Source organism: Haplochromis burtoni, unplaced genomic scaffold (genome assembly GCF_018398535.1).
Source record: "Haplochromis burtoni strain Fernald_Lab_line unplaced genomic scaffold, NCSU_Asbu1 Contig_182, whole genome shotgun sequence".
NCBI classification, from domain to species: Eukaryota; Metazoa; Chordata; class Actinopteri; order Cichliformes; family Cichlidae; genus Haplochromis; species Haplochromis burtoni.
Window position 1 is genome coordinate 994,680 of NW_024582543.1, and position 18,525 is coordinate 1,013,204.

General features: G+C 40.4%; 1 protein-coding gene across 1 annotated transcript; it reads right to left on the reverse strand.

The window, feature by feature from the left end:
• Positions 1 to 27: 27 nt before the first annotated feature.
• On the reverse strand, positions 28 to 4,981 carry tescb (tescalcin b). The gene is made up of 8 exons (XM_005934688.3): positions 4,698 to 4,981; positions 3,992 to 4,061; positions 3,786 to 3,866; positions 3,486 to 3,625; positions 3,331 to 3,392; positions 2,968 to 3,075; positions 2,844 to 2,891; positions 28 to 2,187 (listed from the first exon to the last, which is right to left on the reverse strand). The coding sequence occupies exons 1-8, from the start codon at positions 4,759 to 4,761 to the stop codon at positions 2,110 to 2,112; spliced, it is 651 nt and encodes a 216-aa protein (XP_005934750.1). The 5' UTR covers positions 4,762 to 4,981; the 3' UTR covers positions 28 to 2,109.
• Between the last annotated feature and the right edge of the window lie 13,544 nt (positions 4,982 to 18,525).

The window sequence follows — 18,525 nt, forward strand, 5'->3', positions numbered from 1 at the left end:
ATGTGTAAGTATACACCCTCTGTAAACCCCCCCCCCCAAAAAAAACAAAAACAAAAAAACACCACACAGATAATGAACAGGTTCTCCAGAGATGTCACCTCTGTACACAGTGACAATAAGGATATATGCTGGAGTGAAGTAATTCTTAGCTAAACTTTCCTCAGGTCACAAGCTGTCGGGAAACTGGAAGTAGAAGGGGGATTCACTCTGGGTCATGAATCAAGTTCCCTCTTATAACTCTGGCTTATTTAAGGCACAAACACAGAGGGTACCTCAGGGCAACAGTCATTCTCCAGTCTACATTGTAGTCAAGTTGTTCCGAAAATATCTCTTGAATCCCCCCCTGATTAACCCACGACTACTGCCTACTGGGTGGAAATCAGTAGTGTCTGTTATTTCACTGACACACAGGTCATGCTCAGCAGACATGGTCACGACAATGTGGGACCACTAAAACACCGAAGCCTTCTTAAATTAGACGTCACCAAACAGAAGCGACAAGTATCATCACAAGTGCAGCTTTGTGAAGTTAAAGGCCAAAGTTGCACAGTGACATATGCTTCTGTGGCAGATCAGTGAATCTACACGAGTAATGATAAAGTTTTATTATCTGAAGCATCTTCTATAGATGAAGACACAAGTTACCACAAGAGAAGCAGGTGCATGGCCATGATCATTTTATATGCTTTGACATGGTTTGACCTGTGGGGGGCAGTATGGACCAGGGGTTCAAGTCATTATTTAAAGTCATGATGCACCACTGCAAAAAACATTTCTAAGACTAACATCCATTCATGTTAACAAACTAGGGTTGTTGTTTTTTTAAAGGTATTTCAGTTATTTTTCATATTTTAAGCCCATTTGGTGTTGTGACAGTAGAGCTACAGACACATGGGGAGAAAACAGGATGAGAAAAATCAAAAGAGGTCATTTTTCAGCCACACTTAAAATAGGGATACTTTGGTTATTGTATGTGGTTTATACTGTAAACACTCAGCCACCAGGAAAAATCTGACTTCCTATTTTATGCGTTCCACTTTCCTAAGTTGCCAGCCATTTTTTTTTAAGTCTTGCTTTCTAGGATTGCAAACGTAAGATTTTATTCCCCGATTTTAAGTTCCTCGTTAATGAGTAAAGCTGTAAAATGATGCTTTTGTACATCAGAACGTCACAGTCTCACACGAAGCCCGTTAGCTTACAGACACCAAACAAGGTTTCTCTTTGATCTCTGACTAACCTTGTGTTGTGACGTCTTTTCATCATTAAAGAGAAGTTGCCAAGTATAAGTATCGGAAGGAAATTCTATACCACAGACAAAGCAATTAATGAAAACCATTTCTATGAGTCATCCATTCTCAGGGTACGTTGACTTTTCTGAGAAATCCTGTGATCACTTTAGTTCCAACATTTAATGTAACCAGACTGTTTCCCTCTACAGCCAGTTACCATAAAAGGGAGTAATGACCTCTGCATGACGAAGCAGAATTGACATGAAAAGGGGTTTGACTTAAATGAAATTCACATCATGAATTTCTTCTTAAATGTTAAACCGATTCTTCCGTGAAGCATTTATTCATGCAGAACAGCACTCCCATTTCCTGTTATCAAGTATCCACATCATGAACTGAAGTCAGGACAGTTTCATCAGGTCATTTATTGTGCAAATACAACATGAAGAGCATGCACCAAGAAGGTTCATGTTTGTGACATTAATAAAAGGCTGTTGTCTTAATAGAGACATATCCAGATACATTTAAAGACAGATCTTTATATCCCTGACTACTGAGACTTATTGATTTATGGCAATAACATTTTTAGATGTTTATCAAGCATCCATACTTGCATGCATAGAGTCATATTGTTGGTTAGCTAGCACTGGATATTTGATTAATATTGCTTTGTCCAACTGCTAGAAGTGCGTAGTAATTATCTCAAGTATTGCTAACAGTCAGATTACTTCAAATACATCCAGCATGTGTATATATATAGTCTTAGGATTTGCATAGTTATTCAAACATGAATAAGGCTTATATTCAGTGCGAGCAATAAACTTAAACAGACAATACAGTGAAAACGTCATTTTGCAGCTCATGGTTCAGCATACCGACATCACTTACACAAGGTTGTCGTGTCCATATTCAAAAAGCGAATGGTCATTTTCGATTCAATTTCAAATCTTTCCAGCAACTGCAAAACACAGTTTTACATTCAAACCTCAGTTATTTAGTACCAGTTTCCAATTTAAATGCAAACTGATCAGTTAAAAGAAAGTTAAAGCGTACACATATACTCATCAGCCACTTTTTTAAGGCACACCTGATCAAATGCTCGTAATAACTATGGCAGCACCTCGGTGCTTTTAGGCATGTAGATATGGTCTACAGATTGCATGGGTTCACCAAAAACCAGACAAAGGACTGGAAAAGCGTCGCCCGGTCTGATAAGCCTAGATTTTGTCCATGACATTTAGATGGTGAGGTCAAAATTTGGTATCAATAACATGAAGTGCCTCGTACCGACAGTTCAAGCCTCTGACGGTGGAATAATGTTGTTGTGGGTATTTTCTTGGCACATTTTAGTTCCCTTCATCGCAGCTGAGTAACATTTAAGCACCACAGAGCCCCTTAGTATTGTTGCTGACCATATCTACCACGGTGTACCCATCTTTCAGTTCTTTTCAGACTGGTTTCCTGAACGTGACAATAAGTTCACTGTACTCAGATGGCCTGTACAAAGAGTTAAGGCCATCCTTAAGGCAAACTAAACAGAAAACTAGCAAAGTGTACCTAACAAAGTGACCAACGAGTGCATATTGTTTAATAATGTGCATTATGTGTACAAACCTTGAGGAAGTGCTCAAATGTGATGCCCTCATAGAATTCATCAGGCTCCTGTGTGCCAGAAAGTGAAGTTGTTGACTTTATCCAGACACCTTAATGTTATCTTGAGATGCTTTAGCTTACATACCATGTGACCCACTGAAATACTGGCCACCTCCAACATGGCTGCATCAGCAATGCATTTGGCTGTTTCCTTCTCCAGTGTCCCACTCCGAGATAACAGCTCCTCCACCACCTGAACAGATGTGAACAACAGCTGAAGTACGATATCACTTCTGTAATGCTGTAATCGCATCATCCTGTCTGTTACTGGCAGCCAATCAGTTGCGTTGGAGGAAATTGAGCTAATAACCCCAGCACTAGAGTTACATGTAAAACACAAAGATAATTTACTTTTACAGTCAGTATTTTTAAACAGCTTAAAAACTCAGTTGAGAATGATCATAAACTTAAGGTGACTGTGCACGATCATTTCTTCCCCCGAGCTTACATGTCTGTATTCCTCTAGAGTTATTATCCCATCGTTGTCTGTATCGTGCATGTTGAATAAAACTGCAGAAAAACAAACAAACGCAGGTTTGACTTTGTGTCATCTTCAGGTAAAAGTCAAGCAGTCGAGTTCATGCGATCTATACTGAGACGTACATCTCAGTTTCTCTCTCCTGGTCTTTCCACGCTGCTCTTCTGTCATGTGCGCCGATGGCGGCCTAAAATGGGACATGACCACCACGAACTCTTCAAAGCCAATCTCCTGAACTTTTCCCTCGCCATTCTGATGGAAGTTTCTGAAGAAAACAGCAAATCAGATGCTCTCAAATGCACTGACAACAACTGATACATTAAATCTACAATTTCTTCCATCATTTTTCATCCTAAATGTAAGAATTGTTTATGATTTTGAAAAATACTAGTAAAATGATTAAAGGCAATGGTTAATTACTGTACCTTCTGTCAAAAAACGCCTCTATGATCTGTGTGCGGATGGGATTTAACGCTAGGTCGTTGATTTCATTGAAATTATCTCTCCTGAGGGTTTAAAATAGACTTTCAGGAGTAGCTCATTCATAAGAGACACAATCGTAGAATCCTGTAGAGCAGGTTTCCCGCTCCAAAGAATATTTGTTTCAAGAACAAATGAAATATCAGCTTACCGTAGAGTCTCTTCATTGTGACTCAGCTGCTTAAATCTTTTATGCAGAACTCCAATCTGTTCAAATGAAACTGAGAAATAAGACGGAAACTTTAGGACAAACTACCTGTAAAGATTGCACACCAAGATTAAGTTCCACTAAAATGCCAGTTCCGCTGTCCACTTTCAGCTTTCAAGGCAGCTAATTTGGATATTCACGTTTCATGTAAAACAGTCTGGTTTGCCTCTCATCTCTCACACTCACCTGTTTAGAACATACAGGTGAAACCATAAGGTCATTTAGAAAAGTAGAAAACTGGAGTTTCAGCTTTTGGGTGTTTACTGTAAATGGCTGCTGTCAAAGCTTTCAATAGAGTCCGATCTATTATTAACAACACCTCTCTTTGCAAACCGGGTAAAGTTCCACTTCCATTCACTTGCACTTTAAATTATTCATCTGTAATGCACCACAACTACTGGTTTATCTTATACACAGTGATGACTAACAGGTAACTGAATGGAAACACCAAATGTTGAGCATTACGTTGACATGGACGTATTTCCCCTTTAAGACTGCCTTAAAGTAAGAATTAATTAAAATGTTATTTCCGCCGCAGTGAGTTCCTGTTTTTGTTTTGCATTTTTTTACGCAGGCTGATTCTACACGTCTGATTGAAAATGAAGCATTTTCAAGTAATGCAAACAACAGCCCGGTGATGACTACTCACAGCCCGTCTTTTCCGCCAGATCACTATATTCTGGCCGTCCAGGTGAGGACTGTAGTGCACCCATTGCTCCAAAAAAGATCTTCCCTGGTCAGCCCGCTCTTAAAGGGAGCACAGAGGAGTCTCACATGAACTCAAGAGTGATTCAAAGCGGATTTCGTGCTTCCAGATGATCCATATCCACCTGTGTGTTTCTGTGACAGAGCCTGCTCATCTGACGGCTCTTTCCCCCCTGCGTGCTCGCCAAGCAGGTTTCATCCTCTGCAAACAGCGCATGCCACTTCCGCAACGATCGTCTCGATGACGACACACTCTTAGGAACAACAGGGTGCACTTTAAATAACCAGTTTTACATATTCAGAGGCCGCGTGTGAGGGTTTGCCATGTGCAGAGTAAGAAAAAAAATAGACAAGTAGCCTTCACATACTGTAACGATTTTTTAAATGTATTTCCAGACAGGCTTTCTTTACTTTTGAATACTACTGTACATCTGCCCTTTGCACAGGTGGATGGATCCACATGTATAAACCCACCTGTTGCAACCAGAGCAGCCTTCAGAACATAGTTGCACACCCAGCCTAATTTTAAATATTTCCATAATCATGAGCATAACATTTATTGTGTTAAACTACCAGCAACATCCCACTTTAGGAACCTGAGTTAATCAGCTCTAGAGAGAAATCTGCTTTAAGTTACTTTCAGGAAAAAGTTTAAAATAACCTACTTCAAACTGGGAGTAAATGGCTGTGTGCACAATTATTAGGCAAGCTGTATTTCTGAGGATTAACTTTACTCTGAACATCTGCATTTCATTTGGTCATTTCAAAATGTTAATTAAAATCCAACATGGATACCCCATCTCAGTTGTTTATTTTCATTAGTTAAAGTGAGAATAATAAAAACAAACAACTCTAAATTTACAAATAATGTAAATTATTTGTGGGTGGGCAGGCGACCACATGCCACATGGCCAGAAAGCAGTGGCCCTTTGCTACATGTCTTCTTCGCTATAATAAACCCAAAAATGCAAATAAATAAATAAATAAATAAATAAATAAATAAATAAATAAATAAATAAATAAATAAAATAATAATAATAATAATAAGAAGAAGAAGAATGATATGATAGATCAACAAACTGATAAGTCCATCTATTGAAAATCAACCTTTTTGTGCCACAGCAGCAACAGCCTCCCAGACACTGTTTAGAGCCATGTGCTGTGTTCCTTGTGTCTTGTTCAGTGGTGATTGTGTTTTAGCCTTCCTTGTCTTGGCCATATCTGTGAGCACTGAATCTACCACTCCAGGTAGGGTCTAATTCTGGAATATGATAGCTTCACGTTTGATTGTTCTCAAAACTTGGGTGTTTCTTGCAATTCTGTTGACTGTTTGCACCAAAATGTTTGATGGTTCTGTCATCGCACCCCAATATCTTTGCACTTTCAGGAGTGCTGCATCCTTCTAAAAGACTTCTGACATTTTTTGCCATTTTACTGTCAGTTAAATCTTCCTCTTTTCTTTTTTTAAAGTCCATTTTGTCTGAGAAAAAGAAGCCACCTAATAATTATGCACCCCTTGATATGAGGTGTTGTCTCCTTAGGCAGTACTCTCCGTCATTGCACAAACACACATCACCTGATGTGCTTAAATCTAATAAGTGTTCATGTTTAGAGTATGAAAGCTTAGAGTATGAAAATATGCATAAAAATTGTCAAAAGATATGTGCAAAATACTCACTTGTCTAATAATTGTGCACAGTGTGTAGACCTGTGACAGCTGGGATAGGCTCCAGCTCCCCACAACCGTGACCAGGAGAAGCGGTCACGAAAATCCAACATCAGGTGATTTTTCTACTGGAATTCCCCTCATGTTCATACAAAACGCTATTCAAAGGATTGGTGGGAGGAATATCAAGGTCTATGCAGGGACATTACACCAACTGGGGTTGCTCAGCTTCTTAAATAACATGGTCCAACTTCTCTGAACAGTTAGTGTCTGTCACAGTTCATGAAAAGGAGTCAGAGGCAGGACACACCTAATACAGTTTCAGAAGGTTTTAATGAGCAACTCGTGATCTCATAACAAAAATAGACAAAAGATCTTGTTTTTAACTGAATGTTCACTGAACACTGCGTCAGAGTTTAGTTGCTAAAGCAGTTACGAAGACAGGATTTCTTCAGAAGCAGAATATTCAACTCTAGCTTGTTATTTAATAAAGATTAGTCTTCCGAAATTGTCTCAAAAGCAGAATTTTTATTCAGGTAAGCAGCTAGTTAGTTAACACTGAAACGCCAAGTGTATCATATTTTATTCATGAGTTTTGGAGACCTCTACATCATCAGTGCAATTTTGTTTTTAACCCTGACCCAAATATGTGTTATCGCTTGTTTGAGATTAACAAATCTTGAGCATAAATTAGACAGAAATACCATATTTGCAGAAATGACTCAAAAACTCATATATACAAATTGATCCTTTGACACAGGATCTACTTTAAGTTTGTTTGTTTCCAGAGTGTGCGTGAGAGAGATGGTCAGAACAGTACAAGAGGAAGAGACAGATTCTTGGAAGACTCCTGAGATCTGAACTGGTCTCAAAGAAAAAAAAATCATCTGTGCTTTTCACAATGTCATAATGCATTTACGGGGTCATATCATTTTGGTTCAGTCAGTTTCTGTAGCTCTGTAAAGTAACTCAATTACTTGAAACACTTCACAGACATAAACATAGTTTACCTGACAGTAAGTTACTGCCAAACTGATTTAAGCACATGTAGTTAATTACTCGTCAACAATGAATACATGTCAGGCTGACCTGTAGAAATATGTGTTACATGTTTACAGCGGTCACGTCTTTTTCCAGTTTCTTGTAACTGTCTAGTCATGTTGACTTAAAAGGACCAGAACAACCTCTCAATTTAACACTAGTACCGTAGCCTTCATTTATATTTCACATTACACTTTTTAAATAGAACCAGAATGATTCCCAAACAGTTTTGGGTTTTTTTCTTTTGCTCTTTAAGGACTTTCTTGTCGATGTTGTTACAAAAACCTGATACCCAGAGTTGACTCTTGATCCTGAGAAGACCGAAAACCACAGAAAAGTTGCTAAATGAACTTTGAGGTGTGGCTTCTGTTTAAAACTGTTGCGTCCTGCATCAGTTCTAGCCTGGTTGAAATATGTTCACAGTTTGAATTCAGAGCAGAGTGGTGATCGCCACATGTGATGAGCCAACTTTGATAACAACGAAAGAGCTGATAATCTGCATCCACTGTCAGATCCAAAAGACTCCCTCCAACACTTCTAATGGTTTCTTTGAACAACACCTGAAACAGAAACAAACATGACTGTATACTTACTGCATTGCATGTCTATAGTACTGTTAGTAGCATGCTACGCAAGAATGTCGTGGATCGAGCCACTCCTATCTGGCAAAACAGCTGCTGTGTGATCTTCCTGTCTGCGGTCATGTTTGAATGTTGCTAACCACAATCAGCAATGATTTCCTGCCCTGTGTGAGTCATTAGAAGAGTGTGAACTCATGCTCAGACATGTAGGGAGTCTTATTTATGCATCCTTCATAAGAAGCTGGGAGGAGTTCCAGGTTATTACAAGGGCATATCGTTCCATAACCCACATGATCTTGAAGGGCTCAGTCAGTAACTGTGAAGAAACAGAAGTCTTTTGTTTTGTTTCATGGAAGTGTGTTGTGAAAACAATGCAGTACAGTGGAAAAATGCACTCATACATCTGGTTTCTGGCACGCTAGATTTATAATGTATCTGCTTTGATAGAAAAAAAACGTTCATTTTCACATCATCATGACAAGCTGTTGATTAAAAACATGCAGTACTAACATGCACCGTGTGGTGGCAGCCTTTTGCTAGCAATGGACTAAACTCTTGATTCCTGTGATTGTGTCCCCCCCCCCAATCACTGTAAAGGTTGATTTTATTTATGTATTTTAGCATTAAGTGCATTTATGTCACACAGCGTTTACTCTTTATGTAAATTTGAGGCTTTTTCACTCACTCATATCTTCATATCTTGTCGTTCGCTCTGCATTAAATACACTGACTGCTTTGTTAATCACAGGCTACCCGTTTATTTTCTCTAATGTGTCAGCAAGTTGTTTTGCAGCTGTCAAGCCGTGAACTGTTGCGTCCTCGAGTCATGAACAAAAGCTGTCACTGCTGATGGTGAATCAATGGGCATCAAATGGACAAGAGCAACACAACTGAACTACCTGACAAAAAATATTCTGATATTTCTTGCTGCTAGCCTCTGTGCCACATTGGTCTTTGCTTGTTTTCTGACAGTGATGCAAACTGGAGGTGGTTCTGTCCTCATTTTTCTACATTATTCAGACTGGTCTCATAAATTCACTACATCTGTATTTCTCACAGCATCAAATGTCATCAAGTGTCTTCACAGTGGGGAAACTTTTACATTTTTTAAGCCCCTATAAGTTATTAAATTACTGAAGGTATTGAAAGATTGAATGATACCATAGCATGAACACTGGGTATTTATCAGATCCTAGAAAATGTCATCAGCTCCTTGTCAGAGGACTCAAGGCCAAGTGTGTGATTCATAAAATGCAAACAACAACAAATGTGCTCAGATTGATCAGTCTGGGGTTGCTAGGAGATCATTTGCTGACTGTATGTATGTGAAGCCACTTGCTACTCTGGTTTATGGCTCAATCTCACTAAAGTAAAAATAAATAAATAAATCTGTGGTTTCTAGGTGATTACACTGGATTTTCTTGCTGTCAAGGACTGATTGCAAGTAGGGTGTTGTGTGCTCAGTAGTTTGATCGCAAGGTGATTGCACAGGTTGGAGGGCAACCTGTCTCCAAACAGTCTCTGGTCTAACAGAGCAATTATTTGTGTCTAACTTATAAACGCCAACAGATTGTGATGCATCTCTTTACAATAAGGGACTCGACTCACCTTGTTGCCACATGTTTGTGTTCTGGTTATATTGCTGCATAAAAACAAGGTTGCCAAATCAGAATCAGAATCAGAATACTTTATTGATCCCTGGGGGAAATTATTTTTTGTTACAGTACTCCATTATAAACCAACATTAAGACAAGACAGACAATACACTAACTAAGAATAGTACAATATATACATATATATACATACATAAGTCACTCATAAATAAATAGCTGAAAAAGAAACATGTGTAGTTATAGCAGCAAACAGTGTGTTAAGTGGATGCGTTGTACAGGGAGATGGCCACAGGCAGGAAAGATTTCCAGTGTCGTTCAGTGGTGCTTTTCGGTAATCTCAGTCTCTCACTGAACGAGCTCCTGTGACTGACCAGCATGTCATGGAGTGGGTGGGAGGTGTTATCCAACATTGTCTTTATCTTGGACAGCATCCGCCTCTCCGACACCACCTTGAGGGAGTCCAGCTCCATCCCCACAACATTGCTGGCCTTACGGATTAGTTTATTGAGTCTGTTGGCATCTGCGACCCTCAGCCTGCTCCCCCAGCATGCAACAGCATAGAGGATCGCACTGGCCACAACAGACTCATAGAAAATCCTCAGCATTTTCCGGCATATGTTGAAGGACCTCAGTTGCCTCAAAAAATAGAGACGACTCTGGCCCTTCCTGTAAAGTGCTGTGGTGTTTTTAGCCCAGTCCAGTTTATTGTCAGTGTGTACTCCAAGGTATTTATAGTCCTCCAAATACTGCCGATTTTCCACCAAACTGCCTTCCGACAGCAGCTGTGTCACTACTTATGGAGGAATTTCTGTTTCAGACATTTTTTTTTGCTGATTTATCACAGTTCTTCCCTGTATTATCACAAACAAATTGAACACAATTGCCAACTTGACCAAACTCAATCACAAACTGATAGCAGACTGACTCTGTCTTACTCCCTTTTGAAGATCGGAGCTAACTGAGTTTCTTTTTCTACAAAAGTGACAATAATTTTGGTTTAGCCATGGTCTCAAACCACCGTTTCCCCTAGTGTGACTGTAGTGTTAAAAAGTTGCTCTATACATGAAGGTTATCATTATTTGTTCTTATAAAATTCAGCTTGTATTAACAGGGTAGGCAGAAAACAGTTTCTCTGTATAACCAGAAGAAGTTAGAAGTTATTTGCCCAAAAGTAACCATTCCCATAGTTTTTAAGTCTGTTGATTTAGCTATGGCCTGTTTCAATGAATAGTAATAAAGTCCTTAAAAAACTGAGGTTTAATTCTCTAGTCATCGGTGATGTTTGACAGCTGAGAGTAAAATTGGATGTTAAGGGTTTACCAAGAGAATAAATGAATGTGTTCATTTTGAATGAATGTGTTCATAAATGAATGTGTTCATTTATTCTCCCTGTGCAGGGGAGTTGATGCATCTCATAGCGAACAATCAATCAGGTTTGGAGAACAAACAAAACAATACATTGCTTTTCTTTATCAGTCTCTGCCCTTGAAATGTTCTTTCCTATAAAATTGTCTCACTTGCTGTCTGCTGTGTTTGTGTGTCTTGTAAGTATTACCGAGCACACTACGTTTGATGGCTTGAAATTGATTTGAATAAAGTCGGGGGGGAAGGGGCGGGAAAGCGTGGCCAAGGAGAGAGGGCAGGCTGCTCCTGCTTTGCATGCACGGGGGCTTCTGTGGGAGAAGGAGTTGACAGGGCGCCGCAGTGCTGCTTCCAGCTCTCAGACAACAGCTGCTCAGAAAGAGGAGACGTCCTGAGGGTGATGCGACATGTCTCGCTCTTTTTCCATCTCTCTTCTCACCTGTCTGCCTCTTCCTTTCACCAAACAGACATGCGCCAGACACGCGTGCAACACACTGTCTTCCCGACATTCACACAAACACGTCGTCACGGTCGTGAGATTCATAAGAAATTGGCAGGGTGCCTACACACACACAAAACCCTCAAAATAAACCAGGTACAGCCGAGTTTTGATGGAATATGTTATTTGTTCCTCTCACTTGGACAGGTGCTTATGAAGAAAAATCATCAGCTCTTTAATGGAAATTAAACCATCCTCCTCAACCGATTACCAATTGCTGCTGATCACAGATATTCAACATGACAAGCTGTTCAATGAGCATCACAAATCCATGTTTTGTATTTATTTATCTTATTTGGTTACTTGACAGCTTTTGATCATTTCCCACCAGCAAGGAAAGGCAAAACAATTCCCGCGGAGTGATTTTTCCACACAGCACAACACTCTTATCCCTGTTGTCACCTTCCGACCTTGGTCCGTTTTCCACCCTGTGCAGACAAAAGCTCACTAAACATAAAATATTCTTGTGAAATCTTTGGTTGCCTTAAAACAAGAGAAATTAATTTCATGTAATTGAGTGCAAGACATTGATATATGTATAAATAAATGTGTGTGTGTGTGTGTGTGTGTGTGTGTGTGTGTGTGTGTGTGTGTGTGTGTGTGTGTGTGTGAAGCTGGCTGCACATTGCACATTAATTTAAATGGATGTGAAACAAGAGTGTGTATGCATTTTCTTTCTTTGGGTACCTTTTAATTACTTTCATATCTTTGGAGGTGACCCAGTTCTAAAATCAAAATGGGCTAGTTGGGTGGGGTGCTGTGAATTGAGTCAGGAATAATTAAAGTATCTCATGAGAAGGATACTAACAGAAAACCCTCCTGTTTCTGTGGCAGGAAACATTCATCGCATTTCTTTTACCAAATCCAAGATTCTGTGTCCAGTGTGGGAATGATAATGCTTCTGTTGCTGCTTTATTACTCCTTCCAGTAAAGCCGGAAAGTAATTTCGTGGCTGTTTTTTGTGTTACTTTGGAATTGATAGCACATAAAAGGACAGAGAGATGTGCTCCCCCCCACCACCTTTTTTTTTCTTTTTTGCCCTTGGTTTGTCAATAAAGAAAAGGAGCAGGGATTGCAGAGGTGTGGACAGGGCATGCTCTGATCTCCAGACAGAAAGAAATCAATTTCAGAGTACAAGCTGTTCAGAGACGGGCGGAGATGACAGTAAAGTCACACTTGTCCAACGGTAAGGTTGTAGAAGTTTGACAGTAAAGTTTAAGTCATTACTTCTTGATCAAAAAGATTTAAAATAGGAATTGTATCCATCTAACTTCTTATCCATCTTAGCACTGAAGCTAATTAGGAATTTAAAACAGAAAATTGAAAAGGATCTTTCTAAGTGAACACAAATGGTCTTTTCCCTCATCTTACTCGGGTCAGAGAGAAGAAACAAGCACTTAAGTGTCTGTTCTGGGTCGTCCACCCAGTTGGTCATGCCTGAGGACACCTCCAAAGCGAACTTGGCATTTTCATTTGTTACCTGAACCACCTTCATGTGTAGCTCCTCGCAATGCAAAGCAGGACTGGGTTGGCGCTGAGGTTTTTGCAGAACTACTGAGATCTCTTTGAGGAGAACCAGTCACCCGGTGGAGAAAACTCATTACGGCTGGTTGTATCTGCAATCTCAGTCTTACTGTCACTTTTCAAAGCTTGTGAACACAGGTGAGCATTTGAATGAAAGCCGACTAATAAATTACATATATTACATTTAAAGCTCAGCGCTCACCTCACCTCCTCATTCTCATACAAAGCCTGGCAGCAGTGCCCCCTAACTGATCATCAATCTCACAATCCTTTGTACCATAACTCTACAATACTTCACCTGAGCTCCTCCACTTGTGGCAGCTGCTCCTTTCTTGTCTAGAATTAGAAAAAAATTCTGTCCTTTATCACATTCAGCTTCATATTTCGCTGTCACTCCAACAAAACCCAAAGGGAAAGATCATCTCCAAAAAGTAGAAAATGCAATTAAAGTGTCAACAAATGCCAAGTGTCCCACATTTGCATTTAATTTGCATTTGTTTGCACTTTTTAAATAAATGTTTTTAATCTTCTAATTTAATTGTTCCTTTCTACCAACTGTAAAGAAAAAGTTTTCAGCCCTTACCTGTCGCGCTTTCTATAGTTGCAGATTTAGCCCTCAAAGGTTGACTTTGTCGGATGAAGCGACAGCTGTCTGATTTTATCGTGCCTTAGCTACGTTAGATTAAAAACAATAACACGGGTCTTCTTCCCCATTTAAACCTAATCAAATCTTCAGCATCTGACAATCCCCATCACAGAGAGACAGCGGCGCATTATTTACAGAGGAGAGATGCAGTCCTAGTATTGTAAGGAGAATATTAGACCAGACTTTCATTGAAAGAATCGATAAATGCATCACTATTAGCATGCAAACACACTTTTAAACATAAAGATAAACCCAAATGTTGCAGTTATATATTGTGATAAAACACTACCTCACATGTATCTCCAGACTTTCCTTGAAATAGCAGCAAGAAATACGAGTGCTGCATTTATTCTGATACTAATTGTTTCAAATGTGCTATTTGTCTGCACTTATTATTTCTGGGTCACCGTTTACAAAGTGTTTTGGTCTCCTGTGGTAATGTGATTACAGTATGCTCTATGATGGATAACCTCATTGGCCGCCATTTCTCTTCTAAAATATTTATTGGCAATAGAAAAACTGGCCTTGTTGTTAAGGAGACAGCTCGTGGCTGGTGTGTAAAAATTATGCTGAGGGCTTTAACTTATATAGGCTAATGTCTTATTTGTCAGTTTAATAAACACCAAGTTCAGCGAATGATATTTACAGCCCTATAAGGAGCAATAAATATTGAGCCCCTGCCTTACTGAAAGGCAAAAGGAGAAGATTTTTAATTTGGAGATATCCAGCTTAAACTAGATAAATGAATTAAATTACTACTTATTCTTCCACATACAAAACTGAAAAATGACTCCCCAAAACACTGGTAATTGTGTTATAAGTAGTTTCCACTTCCTTTTTGTAGCTGCATTGTTTTACCTTGTGTTAGTTTCCATCATATTCCCTCAAAATCTGCACAGCTTGTGATTTTGGCAGAAAAAAGACAGCGGCAGGTTAATCTGCTTTTGACTCATCGTGACAGCTTTCCTGCTTTCTTCACAACTGTTGGATAAAAGCCAGGGTTTAGAAAAGTGTCCCGTAGTTGTGACTTTTGAAAATCAGAACAAAGTGATATCTGGGAAGCTGCGCTACATTATATGTTTGACGAGGAATAAAAATTGTGTGCAGCGCTACATAAAGCGAGACATTTTTCATCCTATGTGTGAGATAACAAAATTGTTTCATTAAAAACGTTGCAGTTACAGTTTTAAGGGTTCGAGTCAGTTGCTCTGACATTACACGCGCGTATAATCACTGGGTTTTAAATGGCAACATATTAGCTGGTTTGCTTAGAAATGAATTTAGGACTTTATCATGATTTGACATAATTAACATTAACACATTTTATGCTACTTTTTTGAACCAAAATAGCAAAACATCATCATCTCAATTGGCTGTGATGCAAAATATTTCCTCAATATTAATATGACAACAAATCAAAATATGCATCAATCAGAATGAATGGTGAGAAAGTAGCATCTTAGATTTCAGTATATGCGCTTGCAGTATGCATATATTTTAATATCAAAAGCAAGGACAGCTGTTCAAGCTCTAAGAGAGAGAATACTGAGTAGATGTGGGCTGTCACAGAGGCGGCGGACTGTATACTGCAGATAAACATGTGATGATTGGATGGAGCGCAGAAACCTGTAATTATAAATTACAGCCAACTCATCTGGATCAGGTTGTACCCTGAGTGTCCTCATTTGAATGCTGATTTTGTTGTGATTTTTATTTTAATGTCCAGATTAGCCTCCTCTGGTTTGAGTTGACCTCCAAAACAAATTCTTGAACTCTTGAAACTTTTGAGGCCGGTTTCCCTAAATAAAAATCAAGAATCACTTGAAGTCTGATTTGTCGACACCATCATAAAAACACACTTCATGTATGGCACTCTAAAATATTTGGGTTTTGATCATTCAGATGACCAAGATTCAGAATGCTTAACATCAAAGTGGCTAAAGAGGAATAGTGAAGGGATCACCAAAGTCAGTAGGCTTCCTCCTCTGGGGACCATGAATGTAAGAACTTATGTATGTGTATGCAATACTTTCATCTGCACCTGAATCCACATGAATGATTTGGCACAGATGTCACACCAGATACCCTTCCAGGTACATCCATCCTATTAATCTTGGCTCGCGACCAGTCCTGAAACTGGCAGATCTGTACCTAGTAGTGATAAAATGTTTCTTTGAGTGGATAATTAAAAAATGGAAAGCTGTAAAACAATGTTAATCTGAATTTTATTTTAGTTAGCAGGTTTCATGCTTGTGTGCTCCATATACCACGCCTCAGGTTTTAACTTTTTCACATCCATTTATATTCCTTCTCCACTTTTAACATCAAAATTAAAACGGATGTGGATAGAGCACCTGAAGTATTGGGTGACTATCTGACTATCTGGGTGGCAATAACAAATCACACAGAAGAAACGGGAGCATCGAGATATCACAACAAGATGTATAACACAGTATCTCCCCCTGCTGGTACTGCAACTTGATCATGTATGTCCATTTCACGCGTAGGAGAGTTAAAGCATGACATCCGAACAGTGGACCATCATGTCTGTTACACTGAAACTGTGCTAAATTGAGAGAGACACACACAGCAACATGTCCATACTGAAGGCTTTGGTCGAATGTTCCTTTCATTACTGGAAAAATGCCCTTAACTGAGTACACATGAATTATTCTGGGGGGAATAAGCTGCTGTGTCATTTCTGTTGTCATTATTTTGAAAGAAGAAAGACTTCAGATCTGATCATAAAGACTTACAAGGATGACCAACAGCATTAAAGCCACCTGCCTGATGATGTTCCCTTATGTCAAAAATAAATAACAAGCCAGTGGGATACACGGTCCTGCTGGCCACTGCCTTCAGGCCACGATGTTTCCAGAGGGAGTTGCTTGGTCCTGCAAGCAAGGTGGGTAATATGTGTGAAATAACATCCACCAACATACCAGGACACAACAGAATATTGTGTTATTATTGTGTTGTGATAAATAGACCATAAGACCATTTTTCACCTCATTCATCTGTGCTTTTAAAATTTGTGGACCAAAGATCTGTCTAAAGGCTTTAACATCACTCTCTGACACTGTTTATCGTCTGTCTTCATCCTGCAGAAATCCAGCTTGTCAGTCTTGGAATTAAAAACACGCTCTGCATCTAAATAGCATAAATACCAGTGTCGAGACTATGCTGCATTATTTAGATCTTACCAAAGGCACCCCATTGGACACCTCCAGCACCATTAGCTGGAGTGAAAACAAAACAGAGCTGCGGGATCTTACGCTCAGCACTGAGAACTGCTGTTAGGTGTTGTAGTTGATATATATATGTATATATATATATATATATATATATATATATATAAAAAAAACACCCAGCACGCCCCTGCGGGCGGTTTATCCTTCAAGCTCGGGTCCTCTACCAGAGGCCTGGGAGCTTGAGGGTCCTGCGCAGTATCTTAGCTGTTCCCAGGACTGCGCTCTTCTGGACAGAGATCTCCGATGTTATTCCCGGGATCTGCTGGAGCCACTCGCCTAGCTTGGGAGTCACCGCACCTAGTGCTCCGATTACCACGGGGACCACCGTTACCTTCACCCTCCACATCCTCTCGAGCTCTTCTCTGAGCCCTTGGTATTTCTCCAGCTTCTCGTGTTCCTTCTTCCTGATATTGCTGTCATTCGGAACCGCTACATCGATCACTACGGCCGTCTTCTTCTGTTTGTCTACCACCACTATGTCCGGTTGGTTAGCCACCACCATTTTGTCCGTCTGTATCTGGAAGTCCCACAGGATCTTAGCTCGGTCATTCTCCACCACCCTTGGGGGCATCTCCCATTTTGACCTCGGGACTTCCAGGTTATACTCGGCACAGATGTTCCTGTACACTATGCCGGCCACTTGGTTGTGGCGTTCCATGTATGCCTTGCCTGCTAGCATCTTGCACCCTGCTGTTATGTGCTGGATTGTCTCTGGGGCATCTTTACACAGCCTGCACCTGGGGTCTTGCCTGGTGTGATAGACCCCAGCCTCTATGGATCTTGTACTCAGAGCTTGTTCTTGTGCTGCCATGATTAGTGCCTCTGTGCTGTCTTTCAGTCCAGCTTTGTCCAGCCACTGGTAGGATTTCTGGATATCAGCCACCTCCTCTATCTGCCGGTGGTACATACCGTGCAGGGGCCTGTCCTTCCATGATGGTTCCTCGTCTCCCTCCTCTTTCTTGGGTTTCTGCTGCCTGAGGTATTCACTGAGCACTCGGTCAGTTGGGGCCATCTTCCCAATGTATTCTTGGATGTTCCTTGTCTCATCCTGGACTGTGGTGCTGACACTCACCAGTCCCCGGCCCCCTTCCTTCCGCTTAGCGTACAGCCTCAGGGTGCTGGACTTGGGGTGAAACCCTCCATGCATGGTAAGGAGCTTTCTTGTCTTTATGTCAGTGGCTTCTATCTCCTCCTTTGGCCAGCCTATTACCCCAGCAGGGTACCTGATCACGGGCAGGGCGTAGGTGTTGATGGCCCGGATCTTGTTCTTACCATTCAGCTGACTCCTCAGGACTTGCCTGACCCTCTGCAGGTACTTGGTGGTTGCAGCCTTTCTAGCGGCCTCTTCATGGTTCCCATTTGCCTGCGGGATCCCCAGGTACTTGTAACTGTCCTCTATGTCTGCAATGTTGCCTTCTGGTAGTTCAATCCCCTCAGTTCTGACTACCTTCCCTCTCTTTGTTACCATCCGAGCTACACTTCTCCAGTCCGAACGACATTCCAATGTCATTGCTGTATAGCCTGGTAGTGTGGATCAGTGAATCGATGTCTCGTTCACTCTTGGCATACAGCTTGATGTCATCCATGTA

Coding starts and splice junctions, on each gene's coding strand:
- tescb (XM_005934688.3), bottom strand. CDS start 4,761: ATGGGTGCACTACAGTCCTCACCTGGACGGCCAGAATATAGTGATCTG. Junction 2,892..2,967: donor GTATTTCAGTGGGTCACATG/GTATGTAAGCTA, acceptor TCTGGCACACAG/GAGCCTGATGAATTCTATGA. Junction 2,188..2,843: donor CATTTGAGCACTTCCTCAAG/GTTTGTACACAT, acceptor TGTGTTTTGCAG/TTGCTGGAAAGATTTGAAAT.